Below are 20,610 nucleotides of genomic sequence, written 5' to 3'. Positions count from 1 at the left end.
TGCACACTTATCACACACACATGCATCAAGTTCCTGTCATTCAACACCTATGCAGGCATTCCCATCACACGTATACACAGGGGCATCCATGCACACTCCCTCTCATCAAACTCACACATACACACGCTGTTCCATCACTTCACACATTCCCATTGCACACACACTCCCGTTGCTTAGGGACATGCCTGTACAAACACTCCCATTGCATGCACACATACACTTCCATCATACCTATGCATATATAACTAGCTAGGGTTCTGTACTGTGCTCATCACAGCAGTATCTATGCACTGCATACACACACTGTCTGCACACACACATCACTGTGTTCTAGGGTGCACTTCTTAGTAGGCAACAGACAGACAGAGTCTCTGTATTCTGGATGACCGTACAGCCTCAGACACTGTAATCCCTGGTGTAACTCCGCTAACTTAAAGGGATTTCCAGCAAGGAGGAATTTAGCCCATTAAGTCTTTCGTACCTGGCAGTGTGTATATCTTGTGTTTGTATTACGCTGCCTGTGGCTAGAATGGCTGGAGGTATCACTCACCCTGAAGAGCACCCAATCACCAATCCTGCAACAAGCAGCACCTACCTCCCATGGCTCCAGCTCGTCCCCCCAGCCACAACATGGGTCCCAAAGTACTCTGGTTGGAGTGGATCAGTTGGCAGATGCTCCTCCCTCCAGCCCGCCCTTCACCTCCCAAAGAAAGGCCAGGGCTGCACACACAGCTTCAGTTTGCACATTTATCACCTTTTTTTTTTCCAGACATGTTTTTGAAGTTGCTCTTGGTAAACGTAACCACAGAAGACACGAGAATGTACCAGGGAGGCATAAATAACTCCAGACAGACACACAGCAAACACGGACACAGTTCACCAAGGGAATCCAACAGGTGCAGAGCGCGACCTGCTGCAGCCACCAATCCCAGATGGCTTTGCTTTCATCCCCCAATCCGAGAGGCTCCCTCTTCTCTTGCTTTGCAGCAGTCGGTGGGAGAATAAAAGCAGGAGGGGAGGAGTCTAAAGTTGCAAACATCTCATGAAAACATCGTGGCTTGTCCTGGCACTGCAGTTACCTGCTGTCGCCTTCTTGAAGGAACAGTTCCAGTTATAGGACATTATGAGTCTTTCACAGTGTGAAAGGGTGGAGGAGTGTGGGGACCACTTTGGGGCAGGAGAGGCAGGTCATCTCACACTGTCTCAAATGCATCCAGCCTATAAACCTTTGCATGGGAACATCAGGGCTAGATGCTTCACTCAGGTCTCTTCTGCCTTCACTGAGGTGCTGGTTCCTCTTCAGATGAGCGTAATCTTCAACGGGACATCATCCTAACAAACTCTGCAGCCATTGACAAACAGAGAGGCTAGAGGAGACTACACCAACTGTACCAACACATTCCCATCCCAACTCTCATCATCCTGAGACACTATGCAGCCAACAGGAAAGCCCCATCCACACTGCTCACTAGTTTGATTTCTTTACTGACATTGGAGAGTTTATGCAACGTGTTAAAGGATCCCACTAGCCAGGGCAGTTCATAATTTGGGACACCTGCCCTAGAACAATGTAATGTCTCATTTCCACACTAAACTCTTTGCTGGACACTGACACAGTATGTCTACACAGCAGCTGGCAGATGTGATTCCCAACTTGAATAAATGTAAATGCACTAGCTCTGCTCGGGCTAGCACACTAAAATAGCAGTGTGGCCACGGCAGCATGGGTAGCAGCTCAGGCTAGCCACCTGCGTATGTACCAGGGGGCACTGGGGAGGAAACAGAAATCCACCATTGGGCTGCACATGGCCACAGAGAAGTTTCTCCTCTGACATAGGGACAGTCTGTCCTAGTATGTGATCCATGGAGGCATGCTTAACACTGAGATGCATTGAGAAGAGTTGTACAGCCAGACACCACTAACCAGGAATTTCCTACACCAGCCATCTCTCCCGCAATAGCCTTATCCTAACTAGGGAGAATCCCAGGAGATTCTGATCCAGCTGCCTCTCACCCCATTCCACAGATACCTGGGCCTCTTAGAGCATAGAGATCATTTTCCTTCCTCCATTCCTGGAGCAGGGCAATGACCCAGTCTCTGATCCGAAATCCTGCCTGACCCCCGTGAAGATGGACAGTAGCGCATTCTCTCTCACCTTCAAAATCCACGTGCCCATCTCCGTTCAGGTCCACATCTCGGATGATCTCTTCAATATCCCGATGGCCCACCTGCTGCCCCAGCAGCTTCTTCATGGCCTCCCGCAGCTCACTGGTGCTGATCTCTCCATCACCATTGGTGTCAAACTGCAGGGAGACCACAAACAACAGCAGAAAGAGCACAGTCAGCTGGAGTGGACCCTGACTTGCTTTCTTGGGTACCTACCGTCTCCAGACTTGGGTCCCATGTTTTCCCCTCCTGAGTGCACATATTTGTCCATGAGGTCCCCTGAGTCCCTCTTGGCTCTCTCTTTCCTTCCTTAGGCATCTTCTCTCCTCCTTCTCTGATGCCACTCTGTTCCCTCAGGTCCTTTTCCTCTCCTCACAGACTCCATACATCATCGCTGTGCTTGGCCCATCTTCCTCCTTTGTTCCCTTTCAGGCCTTTGCTCTCCTTGTGCTCCCCTTGTGCTCCCCTCCTTTCCATACTTGGTTTCTTTTTTTTTCCTTCTCAGGGTCCTCTTTACTGTATATGCTAGCTCCTCCTCCTCATTCCCCCACTGATCTTCTCTCTTTCCTGCCTCTGCTCTCCCCTTCTCTCCACTTTTACTAAATGAGAGGGGGCGCTCATCTCTCTGAGGGGGTCCCGCAGCACGGGGAGCGCTCATCTCTCTGAGGGGGTCCTGCAGCACGGGGGGCGCTCATCTCTCTGAGGGGTCCCGCAGCACGGGGAGCGCTCACCTCTCTGAGGGGGTCCCGCAGCACGGGGAGCGCTCATCTCTCTGAGGGGGTCCTGCAGCACGGGGGGCGCTCATCTCTCTGAGGGGTCCCGCAGCACGGGGAGCGCTCACCTCTCTGAGGGGGTCCCGCAGCACGGGGGGCGCTCATCTCTCTGAGGGGGTCCTGCAGCACGGGGAGCGCTCACCTCTCTGAGGGGGTCCCGCAGCACGGGGGCGCTCACCTCTCTGAGGGGGTCCTGCAGAATGGGGGGCGCTCACCTCTCTGAAGGCATCACGTAGCTCCTTTACACCAATCATATCTGCAGTTTCTGCCAAAAGCTTTGGTCCCATCAGCTCCACAAAATCTTCAAAATCCACATGACCGCCCACTTGGGACCAAGGGGAAATTTTTGTGTAAGACATTAATACACCCTTTTCCTTAGCCCAGCCGAGCACCCAAGGTAACACATCCACACATGGCTTCCACTGGAGATCAGCCACCCATGGGAGGGTCAGGGTCTGACTCTCCAGGAAGCACAGCACAGAGAGTGAAGTTCACGGGGAGGAGAAGCAAAGGTGGCTTTACACCATCTTTGCACCCTCTGGATTCTGGACGGGTCTGAAAGGGTCCCAGCTCCTCTAAATTACAGCAGCCCATCCCAGGCTGCCTATGGGCAGCAGGCAGCTCAGAATCCCCTCATCACTGTGTGCTATGGATCTGTTCCCAGCATACATCGTCCCTCAGGGCTTGTGAGCGGGCAAGCACATGGCAGCCCTGCAGGTGTGTCTGAACAGAGGGAATTCTGCCTCAGCCAGTTGCATCTCCTGTATGGGCCCTATACTGCACTGGAGCAGGGGAGAAAATCTGTCCCAGAAGCTCAACACCACAGCGGGACAAGCTATTTGTAACAAACAGTGTATTCAACAAATTAATGCATTTTCCTGTTTATGAAGTAGCTGCAATTGGTGAGGAGTTCCTCAAGTTCCTACCTGTCTGTCAGATCACCAGACTGACCTAATTATACAGCCTGTGGATCACCAGACCGCCTGACCTAGTTATACAGCCTGTAGATCACCAGACCGCCTGACCTAGTTATACAGCCTGTAGATCACCAGACCACCTGACCTAGTTATACAACCTGTGGATCACCAGACCGCCTGACCTAGTTATACAGCCTGTGGATCACCAGACCGCCTGACCTAATTATACAGCCTGTAGATCACCAGACCGCCTGACCTAGTTATACAGCCTGTGGATCACATGGCAACCAGTGCCCTGGTTCTCTGCTATTTGTTATGTGTTATTTTCACATGGTACTCTTTCTGCTCCCTCTCTGGATGATTAACAGTTAGCCCAGGGAGTACAACAAATAATGCCTAGTGAATATTCCTGTGGGCACCATACAGCACTGCTGCAGACAGGTGTAAGGACAAAGAACTGATGATAGAAGGAAAGGACACAAATACAGCCATATCCGATCACAGACACTTCCCCATTATTCCACTTTTCATGTGACAGCAGATGGACAGAGGGTAGCCCCTCAGCCCATCACTCCCCACACACCAGAGCTATCTCCTCAATACACTCACACCTCGAGCTAAACACCCCAGCACTCTGCTCCAACATAGCCCCACCCTCACACCAAAGGATCTCCCTCCTCTCAACACCCAGTCTCCCTCCTCAGCACACACTGCCTAGAGACCAGGTTCAATACAACAACACGCAGCAGCTACACACCAATGTCTTAAACACCCATATCAACGGCAACACCAAGGGCAGTCCTATGTTGGTGTGTCTATCTCAACACATTGCTCTTATACCTCACAACTATCTACAAACCCAGATAGGTTGGTAGGCTGGAGACAAGCAAACTGATGCCCAGAGAACTAGTCAAACAGACCGATGGACTAGCAGAGAGAGTGGGTGACAGACAGGCAGGCAGGCAGGCAGGAGAACAAAGGAAGAGGAACAGATGAGAGCAAGAGACTGACAGCTAAAGCCCAGCGTACGGAGGCGGAGAATGGCAGTGACAGGGGAACATGCAAGTGAGGGGTCACACTCACAATTCATGTTGATCTGCTGGGATAGCTCTATGAGCTCCATCTCGGTAGGCATGTAGCCCATGGTCCGCATGCAGTTCCCCAGGTCCCTGCAGTTGATAAACCCATCCTTGTCTTTATCAAACTCCTTGAAGGCTTCTCTTAACTCTGTCAGGGTGAATCCAATAAGGACAATGTTGTCAGTGATGGTGTTAGATACAGTTCCCAGAACACCCCCCAAGGAGTCAGCAGCACTCTGGGATGCTAGGAAGGTGCACATTCCCCCTGCAGATTCCCCGTAGATCACCAGAGCTCTGAGCTCCACCCTGCTAGCATTCTGCACCATTCCACAGCAGTCCCTGCTCAGATTGCAGAGTCTTTGAATGGTCAGATAGTCAGCACTCCTACACTATGTTCTACAGCCCTCCTGCAGGAGATGGAGCAAATGTGATCTCCCCCAAAATCATCACTACAACACTACAATCTACAGCCCCTCTGTCAGGAGATGGAGTGCATGTGAGCTGCCCCAAAGTCAGCACTTCTGCACCGTTCCCTATGATATCTTCTGCAGGGAGTATTTAGAATGGGAACAGCTATGAGCTCATCTACCTAGTTTTACCCCAGATTTCTCCCCGCTGTGATCAGTCTGGCCAGCAGTATATTTTCACTGAGCAGAGAGAAAATGAGATATGGAGGAAGGGTCAAAGTTTTACCTTCAATTTCTTCTGGTCGCAGTTCTCTGTCCTGCAATGAGAGAACATCTTCTGTTAAACCCAACCATTTGATAGGAAAGTGGTATCAGAATAGCACTTATGAGTACAGGCAGGTCTGGGAGCATCCCGCACAAGCAAGAAAGTGACAGAAGAAACAAGAAGGTGATGACATGTTTAATCCTATCTACCTGGTAAGGCTTTGACATCACTCCCTTTCCTATTAGGAGGGTGCCAGCAGCTGCCTGCATACTTCTCTGTGGAAGCCAATCTCCATTTCGCCTGCTGGCCAGGTGGCCAAATAGAAGTGTTGTTCCACACCTAAGGTCCAGGGCAACACAGGCTTCTCAAAGGGACTCCAGCACTCCACTTCAGATGGATGAGCTGGCACTGAGAGCCTCCACCGTGTGCCTGTATCATTCCCCTACAGTGACTCTGAGTGGCAGAGTCTGGCACTGCTGTAGTTCGGAGCTCCTCTGAAGCTCTTACCGTATTCCCTACAGCAACTCCTGCTGGCAACATCTGGGTCTGGAAATAGCTGCGAGCTGCCCCACAACCAGCAAGCCTATAGTGACTGCTGCTGGGAGGGAGAGCAGCCATGAGCTCTCCCAATCCTATTCCCTAGAGCCACTCCTGTAGGGAGGGACTGCAACTATAGAAGCAGTGAGCTCAGCCCAGATACAAACATTTCAAACCCAAGCATGTAGGCAGAGAAACAAAAACATACAGCAGCAAGGTCATCTACAAACAAAACAGGACAAGGATTCACCATGATCAGGAAACACTGCAACTTCAAACATCTAATTTGGTTTGATTTTTTCAGAGAGGGGAGGGATGTAAAAGAGTATAGGAAAACTCCAGAGACTGCATCAAGAGGAAGAAAAGATGAGTGTGGAAATGCACTGCTTTCTGGTTACTAAAAATCCCTTCTAACTCCACTCATGGCTCCCAGGCAAATCCAGAATATCTGAGAATTTGGAAGCAGAGACAAAATTTCCCTTCTTGTCTGAGTTCTGGCTTCTCCCCTCATCTCCCAGGGGTCTGCAGCCTCACCACAGGTCCCTGGAGACTGTGCCCTTGATCTGTTTCATAAGGATGAGCTCTTGCTAATTAACCGCAGGCTTCTGTGGTAACTCTAGCGGCGGCTGCCCGGAGAATACAGCAAACTAGGACACACACTGGTTTACGTCTGTGCAAAAAGGGGCTGTGCCAGAGAAATTATCAGCTTGTCATTCATAACCTTCCCAGAGGCATCTCTGTGCTGCATGGAACTTTCAGAGAGCTCTAGCTCTGCAGTTTCATCCTTCACAGATCTGGTCATTTCAAACATGTCATCCCATTTCTTCTGCTTTCATAGACACTGATTTGTAAAAGAGTTCACACTGATAAAGCAGGCACAGGAGGCCTCATTGCCTTCCTATCAGTGATATTATCATGAATTACAGTAACACAGGGTTTAATCTGTGCCAGAGCTTGCCAGGGCTGAGCCCCGGCACCTCTGGGCTGGGCAGTTCATAGCCTCCGTATCTCTGGGCTGGGCAGTTCATAGCCCCGGTATCTCTGGTCTGGGCAGTTCATAGCCCCAGCACCTCTGGGCTGGGCAGTTCATAGTCTCGGTATCTCTGGGGTGGGCAGTTCATAGCCCCAGCCCCTCTGGGCTGGGCAGTTCATAGCCGCATCAGTTATGAAAGTAAAAAAATTGCTTGAGGCCCGGCACCTCTTTCATTACAAATTAAGCACTGTTCGCATATCTCCAGCCAAGAGTCTCCAAGCTCTTTATGAACTTTAATGACCCCAGGAGTCCTTCTTGAGCACCACCAGTCTGATCAGGAATGTTCAAGATATAGAGGTATCATCATCAACTCCATTTTACAGAACAGTGAATTGACTCATGCAAGGTTACTCACTGCATCTGTGGCAGCATCTGGCTGAGAACACTGGTCTCCTGCCATCTAGGCCTGTGCTTTAACCACTAGATCATGCTGTACCCCGTTATAGCCAGCATCATTAACACACCAGAATGTCCAAGAGAAAGTCTCAAGACTTCTTCAGCCTGGCTTCTATTTTTGCACATAGAGGCATCTGCATGTGCAGAGATGTGAGCACTTCTTTGTGTGTGTAGATTCTATCATTGGAGGGAGCCAAAGACTGTATGTGCAAAAGAAGAGGCCACTCCAGGTCCCTTGGAAAATCTAGCCCAAACTGTAACTGGTGTCATAAGGAGATTTTCTGTTTTAAAGTCCAAGGAAGCTCCCTTAAAAATTATTAAATAGGAAAACATCTGCTTAAGAAGAAATCAGCTGAAGCAGTGTAAAGCTTTCTGAGGAGAACATATGGAAAAAGGGATACACCTGTTCAAAGAGCTCAGGTCCTAGGAATACACTAGAGGTGATCATCAACCACTCCATCATAAGAAACTTTCTGGCATTAATTTATTTCTGTCCTATGCACACAAAATCCTGCTGGTCTAAAGAGCCAATGAGGAGAACAGCTGTTTATAAATACATTCACTCCGCACCAGGGCTGTTGTCAGAGATGTCTGTGCTCCTCCCTTTGGAGCCTCCTGGGATATTATGAATTTCCAGGCTCTGAACATGGTGGATATAGTCACCTGCAAGCTATTGACATTCTAAATGGAATTTGGATCCAGTTCTTTATATAAGCACATATGATTTGGTAGATGTTTGTGTGCCAGTATATACATATGTGTGTGTGCACTTGCTTGAGAATATTTCTGCATGTGTTTTAATGTACTGGCTAATGGAATATGCGATTGTCTGCTAGTGGTTGGAGGCTGCAGAGAACAAAAACTTACAGTGAGCAATAACAAATGGTGACTCGTCTTCAGCTCAAATGGAAAGGGATTAGGTTTTGGAACTAAAGGTCCTTGATTCTATTCCAGCTAAGGACAAGTGTGTCTTTGCGTGTGAGTATATAGAACAGAGATTTATTGTGGAGGGATGCCTGACAACTGGATTTTAACTGCCATGAATCTCAGACATTGAGGATGAGCTTTGTTTGACTGGAGGAGCATGTAATGTACTGGATGAGTGTATGCAAGTGTGTACACCTAATCACATATATGCCTATATATGTGTTAATAATATGGTGTCTCTGTATATCTGTTTAAGTACGTTAGCATAGATATTAAATGTTTGCGTACAGGGATATGTGTTTTATGTTACTGTGAATGTACATTATGTAAACATGTCTCTATGTACATTTGACATGTCTGTGTATATATTTTTGCATATTTTAAGGTTGCAGGAATGGATGTGTATGTACGCATATATATGCTTGGATGGATAGAAATATAAATATAGGTGTGTGCTGTATATTAGTGGGTATATAGGTACTGATACTTGTTTGTGCATTGCTATTTGAAGGTGTGTGAACAGGTAGCTATTTTGAGGTTTGCATGTATGTGTTCTCCTGTGTAGACATGAGACTGTGCATGGATGTGTGTGTGAATCTGAGCTTGTGTGAATGTGGAGGGGTATGCATCTCAGGCCATATTTGAGCATGCTTCAAATGTGGGCACCTTGATGGGACAGTCAAATCCAGTGAAGCACATATAGCGGCCATTTAGGCTCTACGTACTAATCTGAGCCTCCATGTATGGGATGTTGATGTCTCACTGGAGTGTCATATTTGAACATTGGACTCCTCAGGTATATCTGAGTCCGTATGACTGTGAGTGTTTCAGTCGACTGATCTATCCATCTGTATACGTATTTCTACAATGCCTACTACCTAGGTGCCAGGGTATCTCCGCATATCTTCCAGTTCACATGCCTGAGCATGTATGTGAGTCTGTAAGTGCATTTGCAGGTCTGAGGCTGTAGGTTTGTGACCCGTCGCTGGGGGATCTCAGAGTCCCATGTACGTAGGCAACATGTGTGGCTACCCGTTTGTGGCAATGTGGGCATTGTGTTTTGTATATTTCTCGCCCAGCAGGGTGTAACTTACGTACAGGCTGCCTGTTTTCTGCGAAGCCCTTCCTCAGGAAGATGCATGCTGGCCCCAGGAGGTTGTGCATGACGGCGCAGTTCTGGGCCAGCATCATGAGTGGACCTTGGTACTCGCAGGCTGACGGTCCCTCTTCACTCGTCTGAACAGCCTTATAGCAGGTCTTCTCCTCATGACGAATCTTCCCAGCCAATCAGCAGCAAGTAAACAATACAACAGAGGAAGTTACCTCCCCATGTCTCTCAGTCTTTGATCTGATGTTTTACTGGGCTGCCTGACAGAGTAATTAGCCCTAAATTTCCTTCATCTTTCCATGCTGGGTCCCTCCCACCAGTCTAGTACAGGCTTGTATAGAAGTAGTAGGTACAGGAGTTCACTGTCAATGGCTGATAAAAGTCCAGCCAACCAGGAAGATTTCACTTTGAAATTACATCAAACTTTCTCAAAGCTGCACACATCCCTCCAGCTACAGATGAAAGGGCCAGGATAGAAAATGAACATGTCCAGTCCCTCCCATCTCCAGCCCCAGAGTGAATGATTTCATGTGTGGCCTGCAAGGGAATAGCACGCTCAGACATAACAGTCTGTGTGTGTACAGAAGGAGATTACTGGGAGAGAAGCTTCCGTCAGGGACCTCCACTGAACAGCAGGCACAGAACCTGCACAGAGAGACTAAGTTTGGCTTCAAGTCACTTTCAGGCAACACAGTTCAACAGCTTAGAGCTCTGTATTAACACCTGTACCACAGTCATTCTAAAACTGTCAGACGGCCGTTTACAGTGTCAGCGAGCTGGGTTCCAGACAATTACAATTCTAATTAGTTACAATAACTGACCGAGCCTATGAAAATGTAATCTATTCAGGTCACTTACAGTCCCAGTCCTTGCAGCCTTGTCTGCTTTGCATTTTCACAGACCATTCTCAAGGAGTCCACACATCCCAGCCAGCTGGGACTCCAGAATAGAATCTGAGGTTGGAGCTCCAGGCTCCACTGAGGAGCCAATGCTTTCCTTATATAGAAATGCTTTTCTCTGGCTCTTGCGGAAACGTCTCATCCTGGTATTCCCATGCAGCTATAAAAAGCCAGCACTACCCACAGGACCTTTGGTTTTATACAGTAAATATTAACAATCATATTTCTGCTTCAGGAATGAGCGCCTGCTTGTACTGATGGCATTCCCAGAGTTCATCTGGGAGACTTTGTCCGCAGCCATTGTCTTTTTATATTGACTCATCCTTTAAATCTTGAACAACTTCTTTCAGGGCTGAGAAGCAGGCCACATTTGCTCCCCACTCACACTTGCTCACATTTATTGTAGCTATTTGCTGCATCTGCCATATGTTACTCCATTGCACACATGCTTTGTAGTTTACATTTTTAAACACAGTCTTGAGACAATCTGCTCATGTATAATGTCATGTGACTATCCACCAATATAACACACACACAAAAATCACAAAAGAAAGGAAATAGCATAACAGGGTTCTAATTGAAATCACAGATGGGAAGGAAACCCTTCACCTGATTATACATGGTGGATGGGGAATTTATCTATACAAACATAAAAGACTAACGTCAATCCACACCTGGCATATCACGGGCGCAGCTAATTGTCTTGACATTTGTGTGATAATGACGTGAACATTTGTCACTTTGGTACAACATATTTTGTAAATCACCAGCTTTATTTTCCAGAGTCTTTTTCAATATATAATATGAGAGACTGAAAATATACACGTCAGGCCAAATCTGTCGCAGGGGTAATTCACTGAAACCAAATGAAAGGTGAAAGGTTCCAAAGCCTATTCCTAATCCCTATCTGAGCCACCTAGTCTCTTGATCTTATTATGAAGTCAGTGGAGTTCCACGAAGGATGAGATTAGCCCATTATTTTCCTATGTGGACAGAAATCACAAGTCTGAGGAGAGAATTGCCAAGGACACAGAACAGGCTGATCCATAGAACCGCAGGTAGTGCAGGGAAAGGGAATGGGACTTCTTTATCCTAGTGTAACACCATGTGAGTCTCCCCTCGCCCATCTGCCTCTAGTGACCCAGGAAGAAGAACAGGAGTACTTGTGGCACCTTAGAGACTAACAAATTTATTAGAGCATAAGCTTTCGTGTGGGCTGTAGTCCACGAAAGCTTATGCTCTAATAAATTTGTTAGTCTCTAAGGTGCCACAAGTACTCCTGTTCTTCTTTTTGCGGATACAGACTAACACGGCTGTTACTCTGAAACTAGTGACCCAGGGTCATTTACAGGGCTCACCGAGAACTGCCCTACAAAGCACCGGTTGCTGTTGCTGTCCATTTGCGCCCCCCATCCCAATCTGGTGCTGGAAAGTCTCCCTTCCCTCATGTGTCCCATAAACACATCAAGCCAAAGCAGAGGAGACAGCTCCTCCAACAGAGGGATACAAGGCAAAATGAGGCCAGCCACCTGTTAGTGGCAGAAGCAGCAACACGCAGACCTGAGTACTGATAGAAGCAAGGTAATCGTGAGGAAGGCTCAAGCCCTTCTTCCCTCCCCTCCCCGATAAAAACCCACAGCTGTTCTGGGATGATACAAGCACTTGGCCGGGCTCCTCCAGAGAGGTGGTTGTAGAGCTGGCAAAAGGTGCCAAACTGAGTGACTTGGAGAATGAAGCTTTTTATTTAGCCACTGTAGAGGCAGAAGCAGAGCAGGCTTCCCCACATTCCCCTGCCAATGTACCTCAGTCCTGACCCCGAGGGACACTCCGGAGTACTGAGATTTATCCCATTTACACCTAGGTGCCTCTGCTGAGACTGTCAATTAGTGTCGTGACAGTAGTGTTTACTGCTGTGGGGACACTGGTGCACTCTGCACGAAATAGGGGGCTACCAACAAGAGACTGGACGGGAATGAATTTTGATCACGATCAACCAGAGACGGATGTGAACCAGGGAGGTGGAGGTGAAAAGGTCCATACACCAGTCCCAAACCATATGCCCCAAGCCATCCCGTCCCTCCAGATTATTCTGAACTTTCTGTCTTGTCTGCCAGAGTTCAAAGTGAGCCCGTTCCCTGCTCTCTCAGGACACTTCATATCCACTATTTCCAGAGCTTCCTCCTCTGTCTATGCTACTCAGGGAAGTCTCAGTTTGTCTGTGTAGAGATCCTCTCTCATATATACACAGCCTCCACAATAAAGAGTGCTGGGAGCACTGCAGTGAGAGAAGCTGCTAGGGAAAGCGTTTGGGTGACAGATGATTATCTGAGGCTCTTCTACCCTCTTGCCTCAATTTGAAATGATGCCCTCCCCCCATGTTCAAAGAAGTGCAGGAGGCAGCATGTCTGTCATGCAAAATCCATCCTTCCTCTCCCTGAGGGAGGTTTATCAAAAGCAAGAGGCCTCCAGGTTCCTAACCCTGTTCTCCTAGTCACGTTAAAGTCTCTGCTTCCACTCGACAGGCCGCATTTGGAAAGAACAAATGGAGGAGACCAGCAAGAAGAGCACCCTGCTTGGCATCATTCTAGCCAAGGTGGTTCCTCAGTCTCAGAACAGGACATGAAAACTCAGTGGAGCTGGGGAGAGTGGGAGAAACCTCCCTGACAAAGTCTAGCTCAGCCTATGTCCCATCTCTCCTTTGCCAATGTCAAAACCTGAGGAAGAGAGGAGGAATGTTATACAGAGCAGCAGTCTGAGGTTATGTCATGTAATGGTCTGATCCTGCAAGGTACTCAGTGACTCCAGGCTGCAATGAGGTCAACAGCGGTGTAAGGGACTCAGCACCTCATAGCACTGGGCCCTGAGGCCTTAATATAAGGGCCAAAGTGGAGCTTACAGAGTTCTATAATGTGGCCTGTGGGCTTCCTCAACTTTAACCCCTTCATTCCTACTCTTTGGAACTATGTGCAGAATACATCACTTTAAATGGCTCTTAGGAATGAAGGATTAAATACAAATAAAGGTAGGGCCTAGACAAGCTACAAGATCCAGAATGCAATGCTCCATTTTGATCTAAGCAGTCAGGGCCCGCTGCATGCTGGGACCTGTATTCTCTGCAAACCACATCTCCACATTAGAGACGAGTGCAGGTACATTCTGTTCCATTTTATGTGCATTGGAGGAAGGCTGCAAATTGCCAGAATGGCCCTTTCACATGTGCAAAGTTTAGGCACTCCAGCTGGCTGAACCCCAAGTGCCTCTCCTGCTTCTTCCCCAGGGTCACACTGACCAAAAGGGAGAGCTCAGCCCTGTCTAACTGCTTTGGAATGAATTGCCTCATTACATACCCCATAAATCAGCTGGGGCTGCTGGGGTGGGCTCCCTCCCGCACAGCAATGCTCTGTCATTACCAGGAAACACTCCAGATTTAACTTACACTTGTGCCTTGTTTGTGGTCGCTGAGCTTACAGCAGTGAGATGCCCCACAAAAGTGACAAACCCAAGGCCAGAAAAAATTCACTGCTAGCAAGGCCTCCACACCGTGAGCTCCCTCATGGCAGGGCCATTTCATGGCTGGGGAGGCCTCCACGCCGTGAGCTTCCTCGTGGCAGGGCCGTTTCATGGCTGGCAAGGTACTCAGTGACTCCAGACTGCAGTGAGTGTCCTCACAGCAGCACCATTTCACTGCTGGTGAGACCTCTGCACTGTGAGCTTCCTCATGGCAGTGCCAGTTCATTGCCCGCGAGGCCTCCTCATCATGGCTTCCTCACAGCAATGCCATTTCACTGCCAGTGAGGCCTCCATGCTGTGAACTCCCCCCAGTGCGGTGCACTGTCATTGCCTATTATGACCTTCCCCTTTGTAAGGAACAAGCAGAGCATTTCGTGGTGAATTATTATTTGGTTCAGTGTCCCCAAGTGAATTCCTTCCTCCAGCTGGCCTAATGGGCACATTCTATCTCAACGCCTTCCTCATCCTGATACGCACAGTGCCCAGGGAGAACTATTCCCATTGCCAATTCAGCCCATAGTGGCAGCACAGCTCCTAAATCTAATTAATCCCTGAACCATTCTGAGACCTAAGCACACAGCGGCCCACAAGTAAAATACAAACAGACACACATGGCAGTACGGGTGAGCATGAATGTGTACACACATGGGCATGCTTACACATGAGGAAAAGCATGAACACACACACCTGAGCAAACATGGCCAAACACATGCTCATACATGGGCATGCACACACATACCACAGAAAGGAGGCACGCACATATACATAAATACGTGCACAAACCTGGATACATACAAATATGCAAATACACAAATACTCAGATCCACACATATGTGAGGACACCCAAGAATAAATACACACATGCAGGCACAAATACACATACACACTTATACATGTGGACACGCACTCATGCATAAACTTACCCACACATCCTCACTCACAGATGTTGCACACATATGAATGAGTATGCACACACATTCAGATATACACACGGAAATGCACACACACGCAACACACATATTCATGTGCTCATTTGCATACACACAGAGAGGGACATATGCTAATACATTTGTGTGCTCCCACATTTTCACATGCATGTCTGCACACACATAGAGAAACAACACAAATATCCGCACCTTCCCATGCACACACATTGATAGACAGATACATCTTAACTTGCACACGTGCATACCCACACAAATGTGTGCACATGCTCACACGTGCATATATAACCAAATAATATGTACACAAACATGTGCCCACATGCTTGTGCACATACACATGCACCACATGCAAGTGGACAAATGCATGTGTATGCACATACAAACACTTACACACACGGATGCAAACATGCCTACTCGCATACTTACACACATATTCACACACCAGCTGTGGCGTTCATCATCACAGGTTCTGAACAGTGTATTTGCATTCACAGCTCTTAGGAAAAGGACTTCGGGAAGGAGCTGAAACCTTTGCAGACAAGTCTGCATGTTCCTCCCACCTTCCCTTCCCATCTACCCGCAACGTCATCCGTCCCAAGAAGCAGGGCTTGAAACACGCACAACGCACTTTGATTCAGGGAACATACCTTTTTCGAGAGGTTTCTCAGTGGAGACTTCACACAGTTGCCCATAATATGTTGAGTCTGCCTTTCCGATGGACTTGGTTATAAAGGAACCGAGGTAATTGATTCCATTAAAGGTATCCTTGGGAGCAAAGCAAGAAAGGCAGCACCAGTCAAATCCAAACAGCTATTGGCTGCTGGGGCTTCCCTCTTCAGGGAGCTTTTTCTCTCTGCCTCTCTCCCTCTCTCTCTGTGTTTTTACTTTATGTTCACTTTCTTGAAAAGATGAAGCAGGAGGAGAAGGAGGGGGAGAGAAACAGAAAGAGAGAAAAAGAGGAAGAGAGAGAGAGAGGACAGAAAGAGGGAGGCGGAGGTATAATCTACATCAGATTAATGCTCAAATCCCTCCCACCCCCCTCAATCTGCAGTGAAGATTGTTTCACTCATGGGAGAGGGCTGATTCAGGGGAAATTAAAGCAGAGAGGCACCATAAGAAGTGATTTCAATGATGAGTCCAGGGAATCTGGCTACTTTGGGTCCCCATAGCCAGTGAACATCTCGTTCTGTATCTACCACCCCCCACCCCCCTGGCATTTCCAACTGCTCTGAGCTTTTCAATTACCAAAAAGCCAGGCTAGATGGAAGGCAATCCACTTAGAGGCTCTGAGCAGAGACCGGAGCTCAGACCAGCACAGCAATGGACCATTTATCTGGATGGGACCTGCTCCTGCTCTACAAACAATAGAAGACCTGGGAGCTGGCTCCCTTACTGCTCTTTTCCTGCTATGGCCAAAGCAAGTAGCTGAAGGCAGCAACCCAGTGCCTCGAGACCCCTCTTCACCTCCAGAGAGTAAGTTTTCATAATGGAGAGATGAAGTGCCAGCCAAATGCCAGAGTCTCCCCTGCCTTCTGTAGCTAAAAAATAACAAACGGTTGGCTTTTCCCTGCACACATGTGAGCAGAGATGGGCCCAACCAAACCCCTGACAGTGCTGGTACTAGCCCATTGGGAGCCCTAAGCAGGAATATTTTTCCTCCTCACACACACACACACCACATATAATAATGAATAGGGGATCCCCTTGAGCTGCTTGGGGCGCTAAGCAATTGCTTAGTCTGCTTATGCCTAGCGCCGACTCTGCCCCTGGATCTGGACTGATCCAAGTTCTGGGGATGTACTGGGAAAAAGTTCAGATTCCAGATCCAAATTTCATAGCCCACTCCATATCTGCAGTGAGCTGAACCAAACACTCAGCTCCAGACACCTTGGAAATCTAAGGCCTCCAACACATATATCTGGATATGAACTGTAAGCCCATCTCTCATTCTAAGGCACATGGAGGTGCCTTCCTCCTTCCCCACCACAGGGCAATGCAATACCCATCCCTGAAACAATTGGGATTCGAGTCCCAAACAAATTTACTTCTGGTTTGAGAAGGCTGAGAACGTTCAGGGAGGTTTAAATTACAGAAAGGACCCACCACCATCCCATGCAATAGGGCTTTGAATTTAATGGTGGATGCATTCTCAGCTATGAAGCCACCATGGCTGCGGCTCCACAAGAATAACTAGACCATGGAATGGAGAGCCGCTTCCATTTATAACTGCAAAGACAGAGATGATGCTGGAGCTGCTGCTGTACTCTAGAACATTCATTAATCTGCTCGGAGATTTAGGAGTTCTCACCTACAGCGGAACTTCTTTACGACATTGTTCACAAGTGTGGTTCCAACAACAGCTGTTAAGGGATCCACCCCAGGATCTTAGCCCTTGTGCTGCTGTGCTGGAGACATAGGGTTATTCCCCTTTCATGAGTTCTCACCTGTAGGATTGTAAGAATGGAGAAGGATGAACTGTCAAGGCAACAGCAAAGAAGTCATTTTTCTGCTTTCATACTATCCGGCTGTGGGAAATACTGTGGGATCCCTAGGTGTGAAGAGAATTCACAGCTATTCCACAGCCCTGTGGTTTCTTCTACCAAGAGTCACTTCAAGTATTGGTTTAGGAGCCCTGACTGTGATGGGAGCTGACACCATCTCCAGTAACAGTCCAGCAGGAATTACTCCTCATTCTGCTAGTATTACACGAAGGTGAAATCCCCACACCCTATACCCAGCCTCTCAATGCCTCTTGAGTTCCTTCTCCAGAGCATTCTCTGGGACAGATCCTGCACATGATTATACCAGCAGCATCTGAAAGATATAGGGCCTTCAAGATGGAAAGTTCACCATGGAGGAAGTAGTGGTGGCAGAAATTGGCCAGAAACTGCCTACCATCCAGGGCAAATGGGTGTTATCTAACCCTGAAGAGGGGTTTGGGCAGGGAGGATGGGGAAGCACAGATAAGGGCGTCTCCTGAGCAGACTGTATGGGCAGAGTCCCTATGGAGCCCTGATGGGAAATTTAGCATCTCTTGCCTCCACATTTCCAATCCCTACAGAACCCCTCCAGGGAGCACAATGCTGGTATCACAGCCCACCCTCCCTTGGAGTAGAGGGGGATTAGGTGGCACAAAGAGCTGTAATTCACCCCTCCCTGCAGCAGTGTCAGTGAATCAGATCTTCTCTCTGTTCTGTTGTTTTGTGGACCACAGTTTGAGAACCACAGATGCAGGGGAAAACTCAGGACCATGTGCCTGTGAGGGAGTTTGCTCTAGTCCCAGTCTCACTCAGCAGAAGAGCTAGAGGAAGCACTAGCCATGGAGGAGCTCCCAGCTCCTCCTCTCCTGTGTATGTGGTTACTGGTTTGAGCCTGCACTGTTCAGAGATGCTAATGAAGTGCTGATCTATACTGGGCCAAGCTGTTGGCCATTAATAATGTTCTTTGTCAGCTGGAACCATCTCTGGGCTCCTTGTTTATTGACAAAGTGCCTGTCTCCCTTGAGCAGAAGCTGCCACATAGCAAGTGAGCTGTCTTGGCTCCTTCCTGAGACAAATTACTCCAATTCCAGAGCAAAACTACAAGAGAATCACCTCCCTGCTGCTCATGAATCTCGCTGTGACAGGCAGCATAGTGGCCAGGAACACCCCGCAATTGATAAATATCTGCCGCCTGTGTTGTCCAAGAGGGGAGGAAACGGAGCAATTTATCCAGGCTTCTATCCCCAGAGATGGCCCTGGCATAAGGATTAATCAAATCACCCAAGCTGCTACAGGAGAAAGTGGAAAGGCAGGGAACTGTAGGGGGGACAGGATGGAAGACAGACAGAGCATAGGGCAGGGGTAGTCAATAAGTGGCCCAAGGGCCAAATCTGGACCACCCAATGCTTTTGAACAGACCATGAAATCTTTTTATTAACGTATTATCATGATTGTTTTTTTTTTTTATTATTTTCTCTGGAGTCTGGACCTTGACTATACCTTGAACAAGAAATTCAGACCTTGACAAAAAATAATTGATTACCCCGGTATACGGGAAGGGCCAAGAGGAGCACTTCCAGATCCGGAAGGGTGTGGTGTGTCCGGGATTAGACCCATTTTGCACTCAGGTGTGCAACATGGGCAAAATCCTAAATCTTCAACCCCTCCCTCTGTATATGGAATTCCTCTAAAGTAAAAGAAACAGAGCACCTGTCCAGCAAGCCTCCAATTTACGATGTAGAGAACCGAAGCCAGTGATATTCAAACTGAGGCTCGTGAGCCACAAGTGGCTCTTTAATGTGTGTCCTGCAGCTCTTTGCAGCATATGATATTAAAACACTATATGATTTAATTATTAACCTATCAGGATGCTTTTACTACGTTATTAACCAATTGTAGTTGATAAAATAATAATACTTGGTCAGTCACTTTGCTGGCTCCTGAACCACTGAGGTCTTGAGTATCACTGGCCTAAGCATACCTACTGATGCACATCCTAAGCAGCCGATTCACTGTACAGGCTGTGGTCCGATTCCCATTCCCATCCCTCGGCACCTCTAGTGATGTGCAATGAGATGTGGCATCAAAGCTGGCAGAAGGGGAATTAAGAAATCTGGAGAGAGGGAGAGAGGGAGCCAGAAATGCAAAAAGGCCAGTGAAATCTATCTTTACTCCTCCTCTACCTCTGAAGCTACTGTGCCTAGGAGGAAAAGAAACCTAGGAGTTAGCAGAAGGATCCGTGTGTACACAAGTGTTTCATGTGGGTGCATATCAGTGGGTGGATTTATGTGGGTGTGGGTGCAGGTAGATGTGTGCATATGTGTTAGAATCATAGAATCATAGAATATCAGGGTTGGAAGGGACCTCAAGAGGTCATCTAGTCCAACCCCCTGCTCAAAGCAGGACCAATTCCCAACTAAATCATCCCAGCCAGGGCTTCGTCAAGCCTGACCTTAAAAACCTCCAAGGAAGCAGACTCCACCACTCCCTAGGTAACGCATTCCAGTGCTTCACCACCCTCCTAGTGAAATAGTGTTTCCTAATATCCAACCTGGACCTCCCCCACTGCAACTTGAGACCATTGCTCCTTGTTCTGTCATCTGCCACCACTGAGAACAGCCGAGCTCCATCCTCTTTGGAACCCCCCTTCAGGTAGTTGAAGGCTGCTATCAAATCCCTCCTCATTCTTCTCTTCTGGAGACTAAACAATCCCAGTTCCCTCAGCCTCTCCTCATAAGTCATGTGCTCCAGACCCCTAATCATTTTTGTTGCCCTCCGCTGGACTCTTTCCAATTTTTCCACATCCTTCTTGTAGTGTGGGGCCCCAAACTGGACACAGTGTTTACCCACACACATTAGGTTTTCTTTAGAAAAGTCTGGAATTGTTTCATAAAACTTCTTGAAACATTACTGGGCTTTTGTGAGATTCAATTCTCGCCTGGGTCCTTGCATTCCCACTAAGAATTCCAAGGATGGGGCATGGAGCCTGGCTTGGATGTAGTCTGGCTTGGAGTTTAATTTATCATGCAGGAAGGAGAAACTTGCTATGGAGACTGACCATGGCATGGAACAGGAAGGAACCTAGCATGAAAGTTGGGATAGGCACAGGGTAGGGGGGATGGACTAGATGACAGAATACTGTCATTTTTTCCATCTCTAGATTCTATA

General features: G+C 48.0%; 1 protein-coding gene across 7 annotated transcripts in view; it reads right to left on the bottom strand.

The window, feature by feature from the left end:
- Positions 1 to 733: 733 nt before the first annotated feature.
- Positions 734 to 20,610, bottom strand: part of CABP1 (calcium binding protein 1) — a 34,052-nt gene continuing 14,175 nt past the window's right edge. The window contains exons 1-7 of one of the 7 annotated variants that reach the window (XM_054006575.1): positions 15,610 to 15,885; positions 9,600 to 9,776; positions 5,630 to 5,660; positions 4,941 to 5,084; positions 3,156 to 3,265; positions 2,157 to 2,304; positions 734 to 1,342 (exon numbers count right to left, since the gene is read on the bottom strand). In XM_054006575.1, the coding sequence (XP_053862550.1) occupies positions 1,317 to 1,342; positions 2,157 to 2,304; positions 3,156 to 3,265; positions 4,941 to 5,084; positions 5,630 to 5,660; positions 9,600 to 9,776; positions 15,610 to 15,654 (681 nt within the window). In that variant the 5' untranslated portion in view covers positions 15,655 to 15,885 and the 3' untranslated portion in view covers positions 734 to 1,316. Of the gene's footprint in view, positions 1,343 to 2,156; positions 2,305 to 3,155; positions 3,266 to 4,940; positions 5,085 to 5,629; positions 5,661 to 6,115; positions 6,286 to 6,395; positions 6,607 to 9,599; positions 9,777 to 10,467; positions 10,539 to 15,609; positions 15,886 to 20,610 lie in introns of those variants that run through there. The other 6 variants (XM_054006577.1, XM_054006572.1, XM_054006578.1 and 3 more) reach the window with 6 other exon arrangements.

Source organism: Malaclemys terrapin, chromosome 16 (assembly GCF_027887155.1).
Source record: "Malaclemys terrapin pileata isolate rMalTer1 chromosome 16, rMalTer1.hap1, whole genome shotgun sequence".
Classification (NCBI taxonomy): domain Eukaryota; kingdom Metazoa; phylum Chordata; order Testudines; family Emydidae; genus Malaclemys; species Malaclemys terrapin.
This window is presented reverse-complemented; position numbering and strand designations above follow the sequence as displayed.